General features: G+C 39.1%; 1 protein-coding gene across 5 annotated transcripts in view; it reads right to left on the minus strand.

Moving 5' to 3' along the window:
• Window positions 1–1544: 1544 nt before the first annotated feature.
• LOC126248961 (CTTNBP2 N-terminal-like protein) overlaps window positions 1545–22196 on the minus strand; it is a 211910-nt gene continuing 191258 nt past the window's right edge. For all 5 annotated transcript variants that reach the window (XM_049950504.1, XM_049950498.1, XM_049950506.1 and 2 more), the window contains one exon: window positions 1545–3436. Coding sequence is in view for 2 of the 5 variants with exons in the window: in XM_049950506.1 (XP_049806463.1) it covers window positions 3422–3436 (15 nt within the window). In the remaining 3 variants the exon portion in view is untranslated. The remainder of the gene's footprint in view (window positions 3437–22196) is intronic.

Here is a 22196-nt window from a genome sequence, read left to right on the forward strand (position 1 = left end):
GGATCCATACCAGGTCAAATTAAAGGATTACATCGAGGTAATTCAGAGGCGGGCTGCTAGATTTTTTACTGGTAGGTTTGAACAACATGTAAGTGTTACAGAGATGCTTCAGCAACTCAAATGGGAATCCCTGGAGGGAAGTCCATGTTCTTTTCCAGGAACAATATTGAGAAAATTTGGAGAACTGGCATTTAAAGCTCACTGTAGCCTCCAACATATATTGTGCGTAAGGACTACAAAGACACAAGATATAAGAAATTAGGGCTAATACAGAGGCGTATAGACAATCACTTTTCCCTCACTCTATTTCTGAGTAAAACAGGAAGGAAATGACTAGTAGAGGTATGGGGTACCCTCCGCCACATGCCTTAAGGTGGATTGTAAAGTATCGATGTAGATGTAGATGCCAGATGCAGATGTTAAATATGCCTGAAAATGACTCATTCTTTGTCATTATGTTGTCACATTTAAATGGTTCATGGAACACGTAAATAAGAAGTCTAAATCAAAATAAGCTGCAAATATACATGTAGCATCCTTCAGGTTGTCCAAAACTTTCTAATCATTTCTTACTCTTGTGTTTCTCTAGCATTCACAACAACAGTACCCCATGATCACAAAAGCAAACTGCATCAGAAAACTCACAAACTGAATGTCCTTTGTGCTAGTACTGGAATTATATAAATATGCACACAACTCTTTCCATTGTCTGAATGTAGACTCACCCAACATATAGTACTGATGAAAAGCACTCAGTTTTCCAGCTGGATGGCAGTTTAACCCAGCTGCGAACAACAGAGCTTTTCATTATTCCGTTGTAACGAAGGGTTAAAACATTATTCTAATTAGCATACATGTAGTAGACATGAAAAAGAATATATGTTATCAAACACATGAAAGTCCCCCCCCCCCCTAAACACAGAAGTAAGATATTTTTAAAATGATGGTTACATGTTTGTAATTTTGTTTGGAGGAAAAGTGTTTTTCCGATTACTGTTGAATATTTTTCTTTTTTTTTACAGTGAGAACTTGGCCAAAATTTCAGTACTTTTTTTATCTACAGTGGAGAACAGTTCATGTATACCATACAAGTATGCAAATACAGAAAATAATAGCTAGAACTCTTAAAAAGAAGTTCAAAATAATTTGTCTACAAATCATAAAAATTATAAAAATTGTTCTCAGTAAAAACAGAGCTTGATGTTACTTTTTATTTTCTGTATTTTCCCAAAAGTATCTCTAATGGCAGTTTCACTTCCTTTAAATCACCTCATACAAAAAAATCCAGCAAATGCTTCTCATTCTTATTTTCTTTCTTACTTTCTAGTTTCTGGTTACATTTTTGACTCTCCCTAGTACAAATACTTTTTCTTCAAAAATATTTAAGTTGATCCATACACACTTATGATAGCATAAGCTACACCACTTTGTCGTCCAGTCAGTTATGAAATTTCAGTTACCTCAGTGCTATTACTCTTACTATTGTTACTTTTCGAATCTATGCAGCATTTACACTGCACGTAAGAAAGTGAAAACAACACACAAAACTGACAAAAGTTATGTATTTTCAATGTTTCTACATTATCTGGCAAAAAAGGTTGAAGGATCAAACAAACACGTACCTCAACCACTACACAGTGGTCATGTACACAGATATTCCAAAAACCATTCTCCAAAGAGTCAACATTGCACAATGACTGGTTTCCCTTTTCCATTGTCTCATTCTATATACACACAAGTACTATAATGTATAAGGTGAAAATTTCACTAGTCTTGTATGCTAAACAGTTGGATCAGCAGATGACTATATTAGTCTTAGCCTTGGACTTAAAACCTTATCACTACATTGTACAGGCATATATTACAAAGCTTAAGGACATTACAATGCACCTGTGTTGTTTATTGCTATTTCACAGAGAAATAATTAGCAGATTTAGAAGTATGAGAATATTTCACCAGTCATTGTAACCATTCTATTCTTTATAAAGTGAGATGACATGAAATGTTCTCCCAGTATTCATGTTTGTACTTTATTTCACTATGGTTAAAAATAATTTTGAGATCAATTAATCAAAACAGTATACATTTTATACTACTGTTTATTCTTTTTCTTCATGTGTTTTTTCACATGTACAGCTTCAACTGTAGAAAGAATATTCAAAGTGGCAAAATACATAAGAAAAACAATTTCAGGAATGTTTGTAACAGATCAAGTCTCTTTGTGTATACTGTGAGTTTGCCACTATATGGACCTTCAAAGCATTGTTGTTTAACCAGACAGTTATCAGTTATGCTATGGCTTGCTTGTCCAGCAAGAGGTTAAAATATGGATGATAAAATATACAAAATTTATTTCTATAATACCAAAGGATGTAATATACTGTGAGTTGCTTATAGAGCACAGGGTTAGAATATGGATAATAATGTACACAAAATGTATTTTTATGATACCAAAGGATGCAAGATAACTCAGATGAATGCTAATATTAACACAAAAAAAGAAAAAAAAGCCACGAAACACCTCCTTGCAGACACACGTATACATCCATAAAGAGTTAAGAGTATCATGATATTTGTTCATAATTAGTGACATACAATGCACATAAATGATCATTGCCTATGAGGAATATCATTTATTACTGTAATCTTCTGCCTAACTTTTCTAAAAATAATAAAATGTCTGCCTTTGTACCTTGGAATGACATTGGGAAGGAGGCTGTTTAGTTCTACACAGTTCATAAACCTCGCAGTGGATGCATTACACTTTTGACTATTTCATGTAGCCACTAATACCAAACAAATTTTAAGGAAGAATACTTCAGTTTCAAGCCCAACATACAGTAAAGCTATTCATATTTACATATTGTATTATTACAGAACCTTCACACAAGACCAGTGTGTGACCCACTAGTACTGAAGGCTTTATACCACAGTCAGATTTGGTGGCTATTTCATTTCCAATATAAATTATTATTGTGAATAGACTTTTACTGCAGTTGAACTATTTTTGTCCATCAACACCCTTCACTACTTGGAAACTGCACACTAAGAGATGGCATTATGTAAGAGTTAAAGTACATGCACTCAATAACGGGCACTGTGTTTCTTTCTGAGGAGTCTTGATTAAGTTCTAATGTTTCATGAAGATGGACATAGCTATAAGCCTACCCAACTGTGCATAAATACATGGTTATATTCTCTTTTTTTTTTCTTTTCTTTGTTTTTTGGGCTGGAATATAGTGGATGTTACATGCACATATAAAGTAGCTGGGGATATTCCAATCACACGTTGTTCTGATGTGTCTCAGTCCAAGAAAAGTGAAACGCATACTGTTTTATTTTAGCATTTCACTGCACATAAAAACAGCAGTGCTGTTCTCTCACACAGATTAGTAGCCAGAATAATGAACAATTCTTGCAGCTATGTCATCGGGACCTGTAACAGAAAGTATATCTTTAATTCAACAAGTAAAAGTAAAAAATGAGAGTGATAACCTATGCTCATAACCTAAAGCTGTGTACTTACCAACAGCAGAAATTGGGAGAACTGAAACTTGAGTTTGCAGTAATACTAAATGCTTCAAGACAAATCTTGAGTATCTGAATGACTTTTTGAGTAACTAAAGGATCAAGGAACTGAAGGAAATGTAGAAACAATGCAGAACAATAGATAACACATAGAATAACAGACCCAGATATAACTGCTTGAATCTTACTGCCTATTTGCAACTAGTACCTTAATCTGAAACTTGAATCCTCTGTAACTTATGTCAAATTTTTACACTTCTCCCTCTAGACTATTTATCACTCAACTTTCAATGAACCTTTATTTCAAAAAGCTCAAGATGCATCTCCAGCAGTTTAGCATTGATGCCTACCTTGCCACAGTTTTTCCAATTCCTGTTGCAGTAGAGAAAATTTTCTTGTTTTCTCAAATTGAGAGACTGTGGTAAAAATAAAGGCTACTTGCAGTTAGCTTGAAAAGTCAATGTAATATCATGGTGCATTATAAGAACATCATTCTTCAGTTACTAATTTGGCAAGAGAATCATTACTACGCAATGTCATTCATGTCCAGGAACAAGTATGACAACATACTTTAATAATAAACATTAATTGTATTTATGGCAAAATTCTCATGTTGACCCTCAAAAAAGCAGCTTACTGATTGTTTCTCCGAAAGTTTTGTCCCCTGATAACAATTTAAAAAAGTTAAATTTTTGTTAGTTTAACTACTATTCTGTATTTTAGTTTGTCTTTTGGAGATGAGTAACTAACTCAGCCACATTTCTACACTATGACAATGGTTCTTTGCAAGAGTGGTGTGCCTAGTATTTATATCAGTCTTTGGTGGCACAATAATTGCAAAGAAGAGTTAAAAGAAAACACACACACATTTCCATTCATAGATCATAGAAAATATGGCCTAATTTGAATATAAATTTGAAGAGAGTTGTCTGAAAAGCCATCTTCCACAATTTTTATGAAATATAACCACTATTAGGCTTTGGATATGTCCAGTGGAGGTGAGACAGTTTCTTCAGGAAATAAGATTTTAAATGAGGATGCAAAAAATACTGAGTCTTACAATCTTTATGAAGAGTAAACAAAAATGGGAATACAAAGATATAAAAAAAATCTTGATTGCAAGACTGTTGTCAGTGTGTCTCAAAATTAGAATTCCACAAAAACTAAGATCATAGGTACTAACAGACCATGTACGCCTCTATCTCTGCTGTGTTAACAACTGAGACCAACATCTGTGTCCCCTGATGGAAGGCAAAAAGTGAAGGTACTGTCATTATACCCTATGCAAAGTTGAACAAACAGTTTCTCCCATTTATAGCTGAAATCAAGCTTGATTTTAACAGTTGAGCTGCTTTTTGGGTTACTATTAGACATGTGGTAGCACAGTTAACCTGATTTCTAAGAAATTGCAAATATTGATGTGATGGTTACAGTTTTTACATTGATCCAGGTAAAGCATAACAAACAGTCTGACACATTGTATCTGCAGTTCCTTCTTTCTACAAATGACAGAATTAGTTCTTCAGTGACTGGCCCAGATACTTGAGGACATTTAAGCACCTGCTTCCGGGACATGAGGAGGCACACTGGCCCTGGATCAAATCCATCTCGCAGATTAACAAAGGGGGCAGGTATACCGGCCAGTCTGGATGTAGTTTCTAGGCAGTTTCCGACATGAAACTAGGTATATACTGAGCTGGTTCCCACCTCAGGTAAACAATGAGCAAACACTTGGCAACACAATGTCACATTTGACCATGCGATTACACTAGACACACACAGAAGAGGTACATGGATTCCTTCCTGAAGAGAGCTAGCAGAAGCTTTAAATGTCTTTGAGAGTGATGATCTGACTTTAACAATAGCCTAGAGATGTGTATGTTTGGTTCTCCACAGAATAGCAATACAATAGCAATCCCAATCTGGAACTGTATGGATAAAGGGCACCAGACAGGAAGGAGGGGAGGGAGAATTAGTTCTTGAGTGAAATCCTGTTTTTGCTACATTGGGAGTCACTTAGTTCACTGCTTTAACAGCAATGTAAAACAAATATCAATTTTGCAGGAACCATTTAGTTCTCTGACACATCCTCAACAGTGTAAGTAAAATGTTTTATTTTTATATGACATCTATTTCTGTCCACAACATTTGGTTTTTACACAAAATAGGCATTTAAGTTTTATGGCTTTTGCTTAATCAAGTACACATACCAAAACAACATCATGATAAGAAGCACATTCTATTAGAAAATGTTGATTGCATAGAAACCTACTGTAGTGAGTTAGATATTAACATTCTGTTTTCTCAAAACCTTTGTAATTCACAGCATAAATCCTCCCTTTGAACTCATGCAAATATCTCTGGAAGAACTACAAAATTATTCCCTTTCACAACTCAGACTTAACCAGTTTGCCTCATATGCTGAGTGCTAAGCAAGACATCTGTGAGCACACATGATGCTCAAATTTTGTAGGAAATTTATGGTAACATGTAAATACTTTTGGATTAAAAGAGCCCACAGCCCGAAAAGTAGGCTAGGCTTACAATGCCAGTGCTGCATTTCATCAGGTGGATTAGGTTGTGGTGGGGCTAGTGTCAGGTCAGGGGGGTAAAGGGAGAGAGAGATGGGAGGCAAGAAGAGGGATTGGAAGTGGGTGGCTAGTGGCTATGGGATAGGCAGCTAGTTTGCTAGCTAGGAATGCGAGAGGGAAGTGTGGCTGGTGCACAAGCTAGGCATGTGACACGTGGTTGTTGGAGCTGGTGGGGAAGCAGCACACACTGAAGGTGATGTCAGGATTTGAATCTGGGAGGGGTGACAGGAGGGGAGAAGGGGAAAATGTTGGAGAGGGTGTGGGGACAGTGGTTTACTGGTGATCGAGGCCACGATGATTACGGGAGCAAAGAATGTGTTGCAAGAATAATTACCATCTGCGTAGTTCACAGAAGCTGCTGGTGGAAGAAAGGATCCAGATGACCCAGGCTGTGAAGCAGCCACTGAAACTGAGTATGTTATGGTCAGCTGCATGTTGTGCCATTGGATGGCCAACTCTGTTCTTGGCCACACTTTGGCAGTGGCAGTGGCCAATTATCTTGGTGGATAGTTGGTTGGTAGTTATACTGACATAAAAAGCCGTGCAGTGTTTGTAGTAGAGTTTGTATATGACATGGCTGTTTTCACAGATGGCCCAGCCTCTGATGGGGCAGGAAAGCTTATGATAGGATTGGAGTAGCAAGTGTTGCAGTTCATACCACCATCCAATCATGTCCCTGCTCCCTCCCACCTAACCACTCCCTGGTCACCCTCCAGGAATTCCTACCTTGAACTTGGTTTCACTATCCTGTCCCACATCTCTTCCTAAGAACACTGACCTTTCTGCAGAAAAAAGGAAAGCCATATACAAACTTAAAACAAATTGCTACCTAATCATCCCACCTGCAGACAAAGGCTCCACCAGTGTTACAATGAGTTGCAATGACTACCTGCCAGAAGGCCTTCACCAATTGTCTGACTCTTCCACCTACTAGCTCTTCCATAGTGATCCCATACCATAAGTCCTACATAACCTCCAATCCCTTCTAAAACCATAGTCCCTTCCCAGAAGTTCTTACCTGAGTCCACCTCACCCCTCCTCTTCACCTGAAAAACTACCCACATGACCAGCTACTATATACTCTCCAAAGTCCAAAAAACAAACAATCTAGGATGCCCCATTGTTGCTGGCTATTGTGCTGCTACTAAGAGAGTTTCTGCTCTTGTTGACCAACAACTCCTTCCAATTACCCAAAATGTAGCGTCTCGCATCAAAGATACTAACCACTTCCTTCACCAACTATCCACTAAACCCATCCCTTTACTTTATAGATCTCTACTCGTCATCATTGATGCCATTTCCCTATACACCAACATCCCTCATGCCCATGGCCTTGCCACTATCAAACACTACCTCGTCCAGTGTCCCTCAGACTCCAAACCCACCATCTCATTCCTTATACATCTCACCAATTATACACTCCTGGAAATTGAAATAAGAACACCGTGAATTCATTGTTCCAGGAAGGGGAAACTTTATTGACACATTCCTGGGGTCAGATACATCACATGATCACACTGACAGAACCACAGGCACATAGACACAGGCAACAGAGCATGCACAATGTCGGCACTAGTACAGTGTATATCCACCTTTCGCAGCAATGCAGGCTGCTATTCTCCCATGGAGACGATCGTAGAGTTGCTGGATGTAGTCCTGTGGAATGGCTTGCCATGCCATTTCCACCTGGCGCCTCAGTTGGACCAGCGTTCGTGCTGGATGCGCAGACCGCGTGAGACGACGCTTCATCCAGTCCCAAACATGCTCAATGGGGGACAGATCCGGAGATCTTGCTGGCCAGGGTAGTTGACTTACACCTTCTAGAGCACGTTGGGTGGCACAGGATACATGCGGACGTGCATTGTCCTGTAGGAACAGCAAGTTCCCTTGCCGGTCTAGGAATGGTAGAACGATGGGTTCGATGACGGTTTGGATGTACCGTGCACTATTCAGTGTCCCCTCGACGATCACCAGTGGTGTACGGCCAGTGTAGGAGATCGCTCCCCACACCATGAGGCCGGGTGTTGGCCCTGTGTGCCTCGGTCGTATGCAGTCCTGATTGTGGCGCTCACCTGCACGGCGCCAAACACACATACGACCATCATTGGCACCAAGGCAGAAGCGACTCTCATCGCTGAAGACGACACGTCTCCATTCGTCCCTCCATTCACGCCTGTCGCGACACCACTGGAGGCGGGCTGCACGATGTTGGGGCGTGAGCGGAAGACGGCCTAACGGTGTGCGGGACCGTAGCCCAGCTTCATGGAGACGGTTGCGAATGGTCCTCGCCGATACCCCAGGAGCAACAGTGTCCCTAATTTGCTGGGAAGTGGCAGTGCGGTCCCCTACGGCACTGCGTAGGATCCTACGGTCTTGGCGTGCATCCGTGCGTCGCTGCGGTCCGGTCCCAGGTCGACGGGCACGTGCACCTTCCGCCGACCGCTGGCGACAACATCGATGTACTGTGGAGACCTCACGCCCCACGTGTTGAGCAATTCGGCGGTACGTCCACCCGGCCTCCCGCATGCCCACTATACGCCCTCGCTCAAAGTCCGTCAACTGCACATACGGTTCACGTCCACGCTGTCGCGGAATGCTACCAGTGTTAAAGACTGCGATGGAGCTCTGTATGCCACGGCAAACTGGCTGACACTGGCGGCGGCGGTGCACAAATGCTGCGCAGCTAGCGCCATTCGACGGCCAACACCGCGGTTCCTGGTGTGTCCGCTGTGCCGTGCGTGTGATCATTGCTTGTACAGCCCTCTCGCAGTGTCCGGAGCAAGTATGGTGGGTCTGACACACCGGTGTCAATGTGTTCTTTTTTCCATTTCCAGGAGTGTAACTTCACACATGACTACTTTTAATTCAAATGGAAGGTATACAAACAAATCCATGGCACAGCACCCTCCTATGCCAACCTATTTATGGGCCATCTACAGGATACCTTTCTAGCCTCACAGAACTTCCTAACCATAGTATAGCTCAGGTTCACTGATGGTATTTTAATCATCTGAACTCAGAGCCATGACATCTTGCTCTCATTCTTTCACAACCTCAACACCTTGTCTCCCATCTGCTTCACTTTCACAAATGTTGACTGCCACCTCCCTGATGGCTCCATCCACACATCTGTCCACATCAAACCCACCAATCACTAACAGTACTCACATTTTGAAAGCTGCCATTCCTTCCACAACAAAAAAATCACACCCATACAGCTTGACCACCTGTAGGTGACATATCTGCAGTATCGAGAACTCCCTTACCCCATATACTGAAGGTCTCCTGAATTCCTTCACAGGCAAGCTCTACCCCACAAACCTAGTCCACAAATAAATTTCCCATTCCATATCCTCACACTCCCCAAACCTCTCACCACCCCCAAGAATCATCTAGTACTGTGTCCTCATACATTCTTGGTCAGGGCTTTGATTATCTCTCATCGTGCTCTCAAATGAGGGACATCCTACCCAAGATCCTTCCAACACCTTCTAAATTGGTGTTCCATCAGCCACCCATCATATATCTGTGGAAGACGATGCTGCGGGACCTGCCCAAGCCACACACTCAGCACTTCCTCCACCACTCTCCTGTCACAAGCTTTTCCTACCCCATCAGAGGCCACACCATTTGTGAAAACAAATATCTCATATAACAACTCTGTGGCAAACACTGCACAGCTTTTTATGTTGGTATGACTACCAATTAGCTGTTCACCAGGATGAATGGCTACTGCCAAACTAGTCCAAGGAAAAAGTTGACCAGCTGGTGGCACAACATGAAAGTGAGCATAAGATGCTCAATTTCAACGAGTGCTTCACAACCTGAGCTGTCTGGATCTTACCCTCCACCAAATGCTTCTCTGAACTGCACAGATGGGAGTTATTCTTGCAATAAATCCATGCTTCCATATTTGTCTTGGCCTCAGTCTCCAATAATCTGCGTCCCCACACCCTCCACCCAAGTTACCTCTTCCTGTCCTGTTAGCCCCTGCTAAATTCTCAAAATTAAACAAAGTCAAGCATTCACCTTCCCTACTGCCAACTTGATATTCTAATTCCATTTCATATCACTTTGTGACATTACACTTAGATATTTAATCATTGTGACTTTGTCAGGCTGCACCTTAATAATTCTATATTCAAAGGGTACAAGATTGTTTTTCTCACTCAGCTGCATTAACTTATATTTTTCTACATTCAGAGCAAGCTACTGTTCATCAGACCAAGTAGAAATTTTGTCTAAGTCATTGTGTATACTCCTACAGTCACTCATCTATGACAACCTCCCATACACCACAGTGTCATCAGCAGACAGCTGTAAATTTCTGCACACGTTGCCTGTCAGGTCATTTATCTATATAGAGAATAAAAGTTGTCCTATGACACTTCCCTGTTGCACTCCAGACTATACCTTGTCTCTGATGAACACTCACCATGGAGGACAATGTACTGGGAGTGCTAGTTCTGCAAGGTTCACAGGAGAGCTTCTGTAAGGTTTGGAAGGTAGGAGATGAGGTACTGGCAGAAGTAAAGCTGTGAGGATAGGGCGGAGTTTGAGTCTTGGTCCGGCACACAGTTTTAATCTGCCAGGAAGTTTCATATCAGCACACACACCACTGCAGAGTGAAAATCTCATTCTGGAAACATCCCCCATACTGTGGCTAAGCCATGTCTCCGCATATCCTTTCTTTCAAGAGTGCTAGTTCTGCAAGGTTCGCTGGAGAGCTTCTCTAAAGTTTGGAAGGTAGGAGACGAGGTACTGGCAGAAGTAAAGCTGTGAGGACGGGGCGGGAGTCATACTTGGGTAGCTCAGTTGGTAGAGCACTTGCCCATGTAAGGTAAAGTTCCTGAGTTCGAGTCTCAGTCCGGCGCACAGTTTTAATCTGCCAGGAAGTTTCATCCCTACCCTTATCTGGAACTGAACTTGGGATCTATAGGGTAGGAGTCTAATGCTCTACCCACCAGCCCACCATATTACTTTTGCATTGATTAAATAACAAAAAAGGTTTCACTTGCTTGAAAGTAAATGACATCCCACAAAGAAATGGTCCGCTTCCTGGTTTATCTTCTGATTCTGTATGAACACATGCATACGTGGTGAGGTAGCTAAGTCATAACACCCCTTGTATCTCCCCAATTGTAATAGATATAGATACAAAGATGCCATTTGGACAGTGAATTGCAGGGACAGAGGCTACTTGAATACATCACATTTTTTTTATTACAGAGATATGAGGCCATCTTTTTTTTTTTTTTGGGAACCCTATGTTAAATTTTAGCATAACATGATGGGCTTAAAAAGACGGTTTCAAATATGTGTATACCATAATATTTAGGCAAATAGTTTTTGAGACACAGATATATTCTTGTATCATGTTTGTCATTCGCAGTGGCATTGTCCAATGTGACCTTTCCTGTTGCGTAGAGTACATGGTAAACGTTGCAAGTCCATCCATTTACATGTCCATTTACCCAGCAATAGTAATACATACTGTGATATTTTGCACAAAAATTAACTGATGATGTCGCGCAAATATTATTCAGTTATTTGACAACTGTGATACCAAAATAGTAGACAACATACAGTATTAAAATACTACAAGATGTTAATGCTTTTTAAGTAACAGAAATACAAATGTAAATGAGGAGGCCCTTATTGGTCACAATTATTTCATACATATTTGTTTTCTATTTGAAAATATTTACTATTAATCACAATAAAAAGCTAAAACACACAAAGATGCAAAATACATACTGTACATGATACAAAAACATTTACTGAAGCATGTGCTCATAATACTTCCCCTCTGATGCAATGCACATTTGTAGTCGCCATTTGAATGATCTGTGAAGGGTGTCACATGTGATATCAGCCCACATTTCGATGATACGTTGCTTCATATCGTCTGGTGTAGTTGGTATTTGAGCATATACTTTGTGTTTGATTGCTCCCCACAGAAAAAAATTGAGAGGGGTCAAATCAGGAGACGAGAATGGCCACTTCACTTCAGCACGTCTTCCTATCCAACAATCCAGCAACTTTTCATTTAACAGCTCTGTAGCCACACAGGAAGAGTGAGCAGGACAGCCGTCATGTTGGAACCACATGCACTGACACGTAGTTAGTGGTACCTCTTCCAGCAAAATGGACAGAATGTTTCACAAAAGCTGTGCATACTTATTGCCATTTAGTATACCCAGAATGATATACGACCCCACAATGGCATTTCCGACAATGCCGCACCACATGTTAACACTTCATGGTTGCTGATGCTGCACCTGTTGGAGCCGATGAGGGTTCTCTATTGACCAGTAATGCATATTATGCAAATTCACATTACTGTGGTTGGTGAAAATCGCTAAAGCACCCATTGAAAAAATGTTGGATCATCTTGTAAGCGCTGCCGAACAAACCGGCAAAATTCCTTGCGCCGTTCGAAATCCACACTACAGAGTGCTTGATGTAATGAGAGGTGAAACAGGTGAAATCTATGCCGGTGTAATATGCGTAGATTACTTTTCTGACTTAAACCTCATTCCTAGGCGATACATCGCAACGGTCATTATGCACCATTGCTAGAATGCCCTCTTCATGTACCTCGCCAGTTGTAGTTTTCTGCCTTGTCCTCAGCATGGCATTCCATGATCCCAATTCAAGTAGTTTCTTGCAAATACGTGCAAGAAGCTGGCACGTAGGACACTCACGATCAAGATACAGCTCTCCATATCACTTTAGTGCTCTAACAGCATTTCTTCTGCTTTCACCATACACTAGAATCATATCTAACTTTTCTTCATTGGTGTACATGTTTGCTGCAAGAAACTGTGATGCCAGCTACCTCGTGTGTCACCTTGCGGCATTATCGAGAAGCAGGAAAACAATGGCCTTCCTGTTAAGATCCTCAGTGGTCAACAGGAAAGGTCGAATAGGACTATGCCGCTAAGAAGGATGAATACAATCCGCGAACATATTTGTGTCTCAAAAACTATTCACCTGAATATTATGATATACACATATTTGAAACCGTCTTTTTAAGCCCATCATGGTATGCTAAAATTTAACATAGGGTTCCATTTAAAAAAAAAAACAAAGATGGGCTCATACCTCTGTAATAAAAAATAGCACAAACATCAAATGTGATGTATTCAAGTAGCCCCTGTCCCTGCAATTCACTGTCCAAATGGCATATTTGTATCTATTACGGTTGTCCCTGCAATTCACTGTCCAAATGGCATCTTTTTATCTATTACGGTTGGGGAGATACAAGGGGTGTTACGACTTGGCTGCCTCACCCTGTATATTCTTTTTCAAATTTTCACAACCTATGCTAACAAATTATTTCTCCAAATAATCACACTTGCATCACAGTACTTCTTTATCTTCTTCAATTACAAATGCAAAATCCAATTTCCAGTATTAATTTCCACACTTTTCAATAGTAATCTTATTTGTTTGAGCAACAGCACTGTCAAAATGTGTCTAAAGGAAGATGTAGTTTTTCAGCATCATGACATTATCACACAGATTTATCACATTCAGCAAGAAATAATTTTGGTAGATATTTTCACCTAATGAAACAAAATGATTGTATGGCACTGATTGCCAGGAGTCCCCACCAAGGAATGTTCGGCCACCGATTTGCAAGTCTGTTCAGTTGACACCATACTGGGTGACTTGCGTGTCAGTAATGATGAAATGAAGATAACAACAAAACACCCAGTTCCTGAATTTCCTGACTTGTGAAAATCTTTGACCTTGTTGGGAATTTAACCTGGGCCTGCTACATGGTAGTCACACGGAATAACCACTCTGGTAAGAGGGTGGACTTCACCTAATGAATATCCAATGAAATAAAGTATAAATTATATGACTCTAATGTATCCACAAAAATGTGCAAGTAAAGCTAATAAAATGTGATGCACTATAGTCAGTGAACTTTCATGGGGCTCTGGTTTTCGAAAATCGAGAATCCACTAACTTCTTTGTTTTGCTGTCTGTTCTGTTTTATGAATTAATTTTACTAAGAACAAGAATTTCATAAATATTTTAAAGATGCTGGATACTAATTTTACTTTGGCTTTTTCTGACCAAACTATACAATTTTCCTCTTTTTCCTATCCTGAAATATTGCTTAAATTTTTTCTACTAGACAACTTACTCAAGTTTTCATATAGTAAAATCATACTGTAAAATTTATTGATGTTACCATACAGTCAAATCAGTCACAACATTCAGACTAGTAGAGAAAAATACACAGTTCAAAAATTGCAAGAGGAGGCAGCATATATTGAAAAGGCCAGTAGATGCAGAGAAACATCAACTGCATTCCTTCATGGTTCGACTGAGCTTACAAAATCATAACTGTATTTTAAGGAGTACACAGGATCAGATATAGGTTCAGTTTGTAATTTAATAATAATGAGGAGTGGGCTGAAGTTTAAGAGAAACACCAAGATGATCAACACACAAGAAAGTGGAATACTAAGGAAATGTGGACTGATAATATGTTTTCAATGTTTCCTTAGGCTGTGGTAATGAACAACACAGTAGGTGATTAAGGGAAGAAGTTGTGGAAATCTCTGAAAAGGGTTATCACTGAAGTTGGACAGATAAATATAGATATAAAAAAGTAACTGTGAAGAAATTGGACATGCCAGAAGACATGTTTCAATTGATCGATGAAGGAAATACAAAAACTCCACAAAAAGAATGGAATACATAAATACATCTCATTTAGAAATGAAATCATGAGGAATTGGAAGGAAGCTAACATGAAATGGTAACAGGAAATATGTCATTTGGACAAATTCATTATGAAGAAAAGTCAAAACAACTGCCATTGAATGTAAAAGCAAATGTGTTGACATTATGAGTACAAGAGGAATTCCACTGTTAAATACAAAGGGGAGAGGGGATAGATAAAAAGGACAGATAGAGGACCTCTACTAGGGGCCAAGGACTCACTGACAGCATGGTAGTAGATGAAATGGGTTACAATTTGGAGGACATAGGGGTTTTAGTATTAGAGTCAGAGTCTGACTGACCTTTTGGAATACATGTGAGTGAACAATGCAAAAGCAGTAGTTAACATTCTTATGGAAACCAAACAGTTAACCAAGTTGGTGGCAGATATAGACCATCAGAGTTTTGGAAGAATATCATCCACACAATTCTAGATATACGACAGGCAGATAAATGTGGCAGTTATTGCATAGTGAGCTACATTCCTATGGAATTTATAAAATCATTGGGGGAAGTGGAAACCAAACAATTAATCAAAGTGGTGGTAGATACAGACCATCAGAGTTTTAGAAGAATATCATCCACACAATCCCAGATATACAATAGGCAGATAAATGTGGTAATTATTGCACAGTCAGCTGGATGGTTCATGTATCTAAGTTGCTGATGAGGACAATACACAAAAGAATGGAAAATACAATTGAGGATCTGTTAAATGTCAAACAGTTTGGCCTTAAACTTGATAAATGCACTAGAAAGGCAGTTATGATGTTACATGTAATGGAAGAAAACTTAAAGAAAAATCAAGGTACTTTTATATGATTTGTTGACCTAGAAAAACAGATTGACTATGGAAAAGGAACACACAATGTTCAAAATCCTCAGAACAATAGTTATAAATTGCAGAACAATGTGTGTAATACACAATATGTATAAGAACAAACAGGAAACAATGAGAATGGAAGAGCCTACAGTTCAAAGCATATATAGAAGAAGTGTGAACTACATACGTGGAAGGTTATGAAGTGTGATTAAAATTAAGAGGAGGAAATGTCAATAATAAGATTCACTGTTGATACTACTATCATCTGGGAAAGTGGAGAAGAATTAAAAGACATGTTTAATGGAAAGAACATTTCTTTGAGTACAGAATATGGATTGATAACAAACCTTCGGGCCAGGAAAGTAGTGCATGATGGATGAAGTGAGGAAGGAAGATGAAAGAAGTAGAGTTGCACAGGAAATGAGAGCATTCCTTTCAACTAAATCTACTAGTATCAAATTTAAGAAATAAATTTCTGAGAATGTATGTTTGAAGTAGAACACTGTATGCATATGAATCATTGGTTGTGTAAAAACCAGAAAGGAAAATAATTTAAAGCATTTGAGCTTTGGTGTTACAGAAGAAGGCTGAAAATTTAGAGGACTGTAAAGATAAGAAATAAGTAGGATTTTGAAAATTCGATGAGGAAAGGAATAGATGGAAAATACAAACTAGAAGAATGGATAAGATACATTAAGACATCAGGGAAGAGATTTCACGGCTTCACAGCAAACATGCTCAGCGAGCAGATGGTGAGTGCAAGTCTGTGAGCAGTGTGCACTGTACCCCATCCATGACCACAGGGAATAGGATGGTGACTTATGTAAACAAACAAATCAATTGTGAGGCAAATGCCTGGAGAATCTAGAGTGGCTGTATGTTGCTCATCAAACTGCAGATACTTCAAGTTGCATATCACCACAAATTTGGTTCTTGAAGATTTATTTTCTGATTCAGTTGTGCTATGAATCCTGATTTGTTTCCTAACATGACTGACTGTCCATCTGTAGACATATAAACTAATAAAGTCCTTGACAAACTCATATTTTCTACACTTTTCTTTTACACTGGTAAAATGTCACATCCAGCTACTTGCCTGTGATATCTACACAGTCACATAGCACTAAAGGATATGCAACAAAATCTTTACAAAAATTTTGCAAGGTGACTCTGAACATTGTCTGTCCTGCATACTATTTGGGATGCAGGATTCTCACATTTTGATAATGGCACAATGTGAAACTTCACCTGAAGTGGACATGGATGCTCAGCTGCAATTACCAAGTACTCTTTTATTAAATAACCAACTGTGAAAGGGCATAAAATCTTTACTAAAGGTAGTGCAATTTTGTAGCTCATCAAAATGGCAGACTCATTTGATTTTTCTCTCTATTCTTCCTCCACTTCAAGAGCTTCCTTTTAAGTTTTTAAAACCTCTTGTACACCTTCAGATCATTCACATTTTCTGTTCCCATATTTCCTAATGTGGTGAGACATGTAGTGTGCTTTTAAATTCAACTTCCTGAAAGTATTCAGCATCTTACAATATACTAAGCATTTTGCAAATCCATCTTTTTGTGTAAAATGGTACGATTCCTCACATTGCAGACTGAAGTGCAAAGACATTGTCTCACCACTGCTGCTATCACATGGCACCGCTGTCAAAACTGATCCTTCCCTACTTCACAGTAGGTGCTTCTCATGTACTGTCATGACCACATGATGTGCAAGCATTTCCCTCTCTTCCCACCATGCCACAACTGCCCTGCCTGCGAGAAACAGCCTGAGCAGGCACAAATGTTCACACTCAAAATCAGTGAGGTGTTAAACCTTGTACTAGGGGGAGCTACAGATGGCCAAATTTGTAGGAAAGGACACACTAGAATATGTACAACAAATAATTGAAGATGTTGTGTGTATGTGATACTCTGAGGTGAAGATATTGGCATAGGAGAGAAAATTGTAATGGGCCACATCAAGCCAATTACTATGCTGCTAGAAGGACAAGAAGAAGAAGAAGAAGAAGAAGGTGATGGAGGAGTAGGAGGAGGAGTATATGGAGGCATACAAGGAAAAATGAAGAAGTGTTAATGACAGCACGTCTTTTCTAACATGCTATACAAATTTAGTACCTTTCCACTTTTTTAGTAAAAAAACTCATCCATATAGAATAGCACAGAAAATGCACAGAAGACTTAAATCAAGAAAGCTAGAGACAGGAGTTTCAAATTTAGTTATCTTGATCACACATGGTTTCAATATTGTATCATTTTATCACTTAGTTCTGTTACTGTAATTAAAGCTACTATATTGAGCTTCTTGTCTAATGGTTCTACATCCTCAGTATTATTTATCCTATGCACATTCATGGTCATGCAAGTAATGAACAGGGTTCTTTCGAAATGCTTCTTTTCCCTTCATTTGCAAACTCAAAACAGAACATTACATTTACCAACAAATCATGACAGTCATTTATGTCACACATCTACACAACTGACTAAAAATATGTAGGTCAAGGTAAATAAAAGCAAACTGCATTCACAGTATTTATTCCAAGAAAGTAAACAAGGGCTCCTAAATTGTTCCTCAAGCCTTACAGAATAAATTGGGGCTATAATCTGTTTGTGATTGGAGCAGTGGGCTAATATCTGTATGTACAGGGTTTGTCTCTCATGAAATTTGTCACAACAGTGAGCTCTGGTAACTGTTATTCCAGGATTAATATTTTACAGTTCCCCCCTCTCCTTCCTCTTCTCTTCTCTCTTTCTCTCTCTCACCCCGTGTGTGTGTGTGTGTGTGTGTGTGTGTGTGTGTGTGTGAGAGAGAGAGAGAGAGAGAGAGAGAGAGAGAGTGTGTGCATGTCCATGTGAACTTGTAGTATTTATATGCAGGTAGAATCTTTCAGGTTTGTCACAGACATGGCACAAACTGCTTCTCCCTAAAACATGTTAAAACGTGATACATGGCTTGTAATATTCTGTTCAATATGTACAATACTTGAAAGATGCTCTCATAAATAATGTAAGCAATAGGGATTATTCTCAGTTCCTTTTCTAATTTAGGTAATACTGCAATACCAAAGAAACTTTTACAATATAGATTTTACTTACATTGATTTCATGTAAAACAAGGTACATGCCTAACAATAAATTGGAGAGTGTCTTTTTGTCCAAAAATGAATAACATAGTATGGACCGATGATTGTCGCAGTCTGGTCCCTTTAACACCCACAAACCAAATAACATAGTATTAACACAAGGCAGACGATAAAGATGTAAATGAACTCTGAAGCAAACAAAATAAACTGTACAGTATGATATGGATTAAATACGATAGAAGGGTTTAACATCCCATCAATGACAGGGTCATTCCAAACAGAGCACAAGCTTAGACTGGACAGGCGTGGGATAGGAAACGTGTGTCCTCACTGAGATCAGCACCAGAACCAAAACAATGCTTCACCAGTTATTGAATCAAGCAATGGAAAATCCAGGATGGACTGTAACAATATGATGAAAATAACAATATTATGAAAAGGAAGTTGCAGCATCTCCGTTGTATAGTGAGTAGCAACTTTCCTTTTCATAATATTGTCACCAGTTATTGCGAATTCTAAGTGGAGTTGGAACAACTACAGAAAACAATGAGAAAACAACAGTCTCCTGTTAGGTCTATCAGCAAAAAACCACTTTACAATAATGCATCTCACTTGAGCTATTGAAAAAAAAATAGATTTAAAATATATGCTGGTATATATTCTTCCCTGCAAGTTCTATTGAGACCATGTGCCCTGTTCAGGTTCCCAGAATCCAGACTGTCAGACAACGAATAAATTAATCATCACACTACAAGATGTAAATAAAGCAAGGCACAAGATGAATCAGCTGTCACAGAACTCTGGAAACATTATCCAAGAATCAACTGAAATCCAGCACAAAGTAAATAGCAGAAATTTGGAATATGAAAACCCTAACCGAAGACTGGAAAATTCCATCCACCTGTGACCTACAAAACTCTATCACTTACACTCTTGGAACAATTAGAAGTGTATGCTGAGAATCAAACAGGTGAATACCGAGAGAACTCAACAGCCAAACAGACCCAGATAATTGTCACATACTGTATGCTTACATCTAAAAAAATTGTGTCAGTCTTTTCAGACTATGAGTAGCATATGACTTGAAAGACCATGAGGTCTTGTTAAACATGCTTAATGAATTAACAAAACTGCTGGCCATAATTAGAGCCATCCTGACAGTCAAGAAATCCAAGGTAAAGTTCCTCGGATGTACCTCACATTTTTTTAACATGAAAATAGGATTCCAAATAAGTTATGGTCGGCTCTGTTGCCTTTCAATTGAGTTCATCTGAACCTGGTGAGTGGAGCTAACATAAGACCATCTACAGTAAATAATGTTTTCTGAGAACAGCAGCATATGTCATTACAGAACATTTCCAAAACCGGTAGTTTTGTATGTAATCAAAACCCTGTACCGGAGCAGTGGTAAAGGACTCTTTCAAGAGACGGAGAACAAAAAGTACAAAATCTTTATATGGATCACTGGTATTCAATTACGAGAACAACATTCACAAAAAAGTCCAACAAAGAAGTTAACAATCAAGTTAAACAAAGCACAAAAGTTATCTACATAAGAGAGCCAAAACTCTATGGTCACCTCAGACAAATGTTCAGAAACAAGCTAACCAAAAAGACTTTTGGTTTTCTCAACACTGTGCCAAAACTCTCAATACCCTGGTTCACAAACACCAAAGATAATCTCCAAACATTATATATCAAAGCCTTTGACAGGAACCTATTCTGTAAAAAGATAGTGACAAATGGGATAAAATGAGACAAACAACTAAGAACAATTTTTTTTTTTCATTGAGGCTAACTTACACCATTCTAAGCCTTGTTAAATTTGGCAGGGAGCTTAGATTTCTTCCATGCCCCAATTCTTATATTCATTGTGAACAGTTTTCTTCTTCCATTCCTCTGTCCAGAGGATGTAGTGTTTTGTTTCTGGTTGTTCATCTCAATTCATACCATTTGTCACTATCTTTTTTGCAGTCAAAGCCACCTACAGTCTTAATTTCTAAAGTTTCAAGTTGTCTTTGCTGCTTGTTAATAAACCAGGACATTGCAGTTTTTGTACATACATGCTTTCACTGGTTGAATTTATAAAAAAGTAAAGGATATAAATTGTTGTTTAAAGCAGATTATCACAGGAAATCCAATTCTGGACTGAAAAACCATAAATTTAATTAAAACACTACACAGTCATATAGAAGGAGCTGTACAGTTTCCTTTAGGCACAATGCCTATGCCTTTGCCTTCCTAAAACATAGGAACCATGGAAAAATCCAATGACATTCTCCCTAATATTAGATTACTAACTGCAAGTGACTCCCAGAAGCTGATCTTGAGCAGGAAATAATTTACATATATAAAAAAAAAGGCATACAAAATATTCAAAACATATGCAAAACAACAGAGTAGGATATACTGATGATATTTGCATATGAATACTCATACTCTTACACACACACACACACACACACACACACACACACACACACACGTCCCCCCTATGGGCCATTAGGCACATTTTCTGTGGCGTTTCAGCAGATATTTGCAATTTAGTTTTTGCTATGTGTAGCTGGAGTCAGCCAAACCAGATCCTGCTTTTCACATCTTTCATATGATGCCCAGTGTCAACAAAAAGTGTCGGCCTGTTTCTCATTACAAACAAAATTGTTTTTAAATCGGAATTTTACATGCCATTCAATAGAGCAGGGAGAAGACAAGGGGTGCGGGGAAAAGGTGGCAAGCAAAGGGCGCCAGAGGGAAATCTTGTTAGTAAATTTTAAATTCTGTTAAGCAACAGTTTTCACTTGCTGTCAAAATTACAGAAGGAAGATCCTCATACAGATGTAGAGAAATGTAGGGTGCAGCAGAACACTGCTAAGAAACTTACAGGTAAGTCAGGAGAAAAGCAGAACAGGAAAAGAAGAGTTCTGCTGCTAGGTAGCAGTCACAGATGGGTGTAGGCAACTACAGCAAAAATTTGGAGCAGAGTACCAGATCACAAGTTTTGTGAAACCAAGTGCTGGTGTTACTCTGGCAACCACAAACTTAGATCAAATGTGTAAGAATTTTGACAAAGAGGATTAAGTGTGGATAGTTGGGGGAGCTGGTAACAGCCTGGATAAAAACATAAAGTACAGTATTAGGGGTGACCAGGACAAAATAGATGCAGCTACTGTGCACACAAATGTGGGTTTTGTGGCACTATGTGCTGAGTTAACTCTGCTGTAAACCGAGTAAACATGCAGTTGAGAGAGTTCCTTCAGATGGATATACTTATCATGGTCTACACCTCAGTAGAAAGGGAAAGGCCAAGTCAGAAGGTCTGTTAGCAGGAATCATAAGGGGGCCAACAACATGCAAAAACAAATCCCTGTGGTTACTGGGGTCAGATGAGACACTGACATTAAGTTAGAATTCA

The sequence above is a fragment of the Schistocerca nitens genome, chromosome 3 (genome assembly GCF_023898315.1).
Source record: "Schistocerca nitens isolate TAMUIC-IGC-003100 chromosome 3, iqSchNite1.1, whole genome shotgun sequence".
NCBI classification, from domain to species: domain Eukaryota; kingdom Metazoa; phylum Arthropoda; class Insecta; order Orthoptera; family Acrididae; genus Schistocerca; species Schistocerca nitens.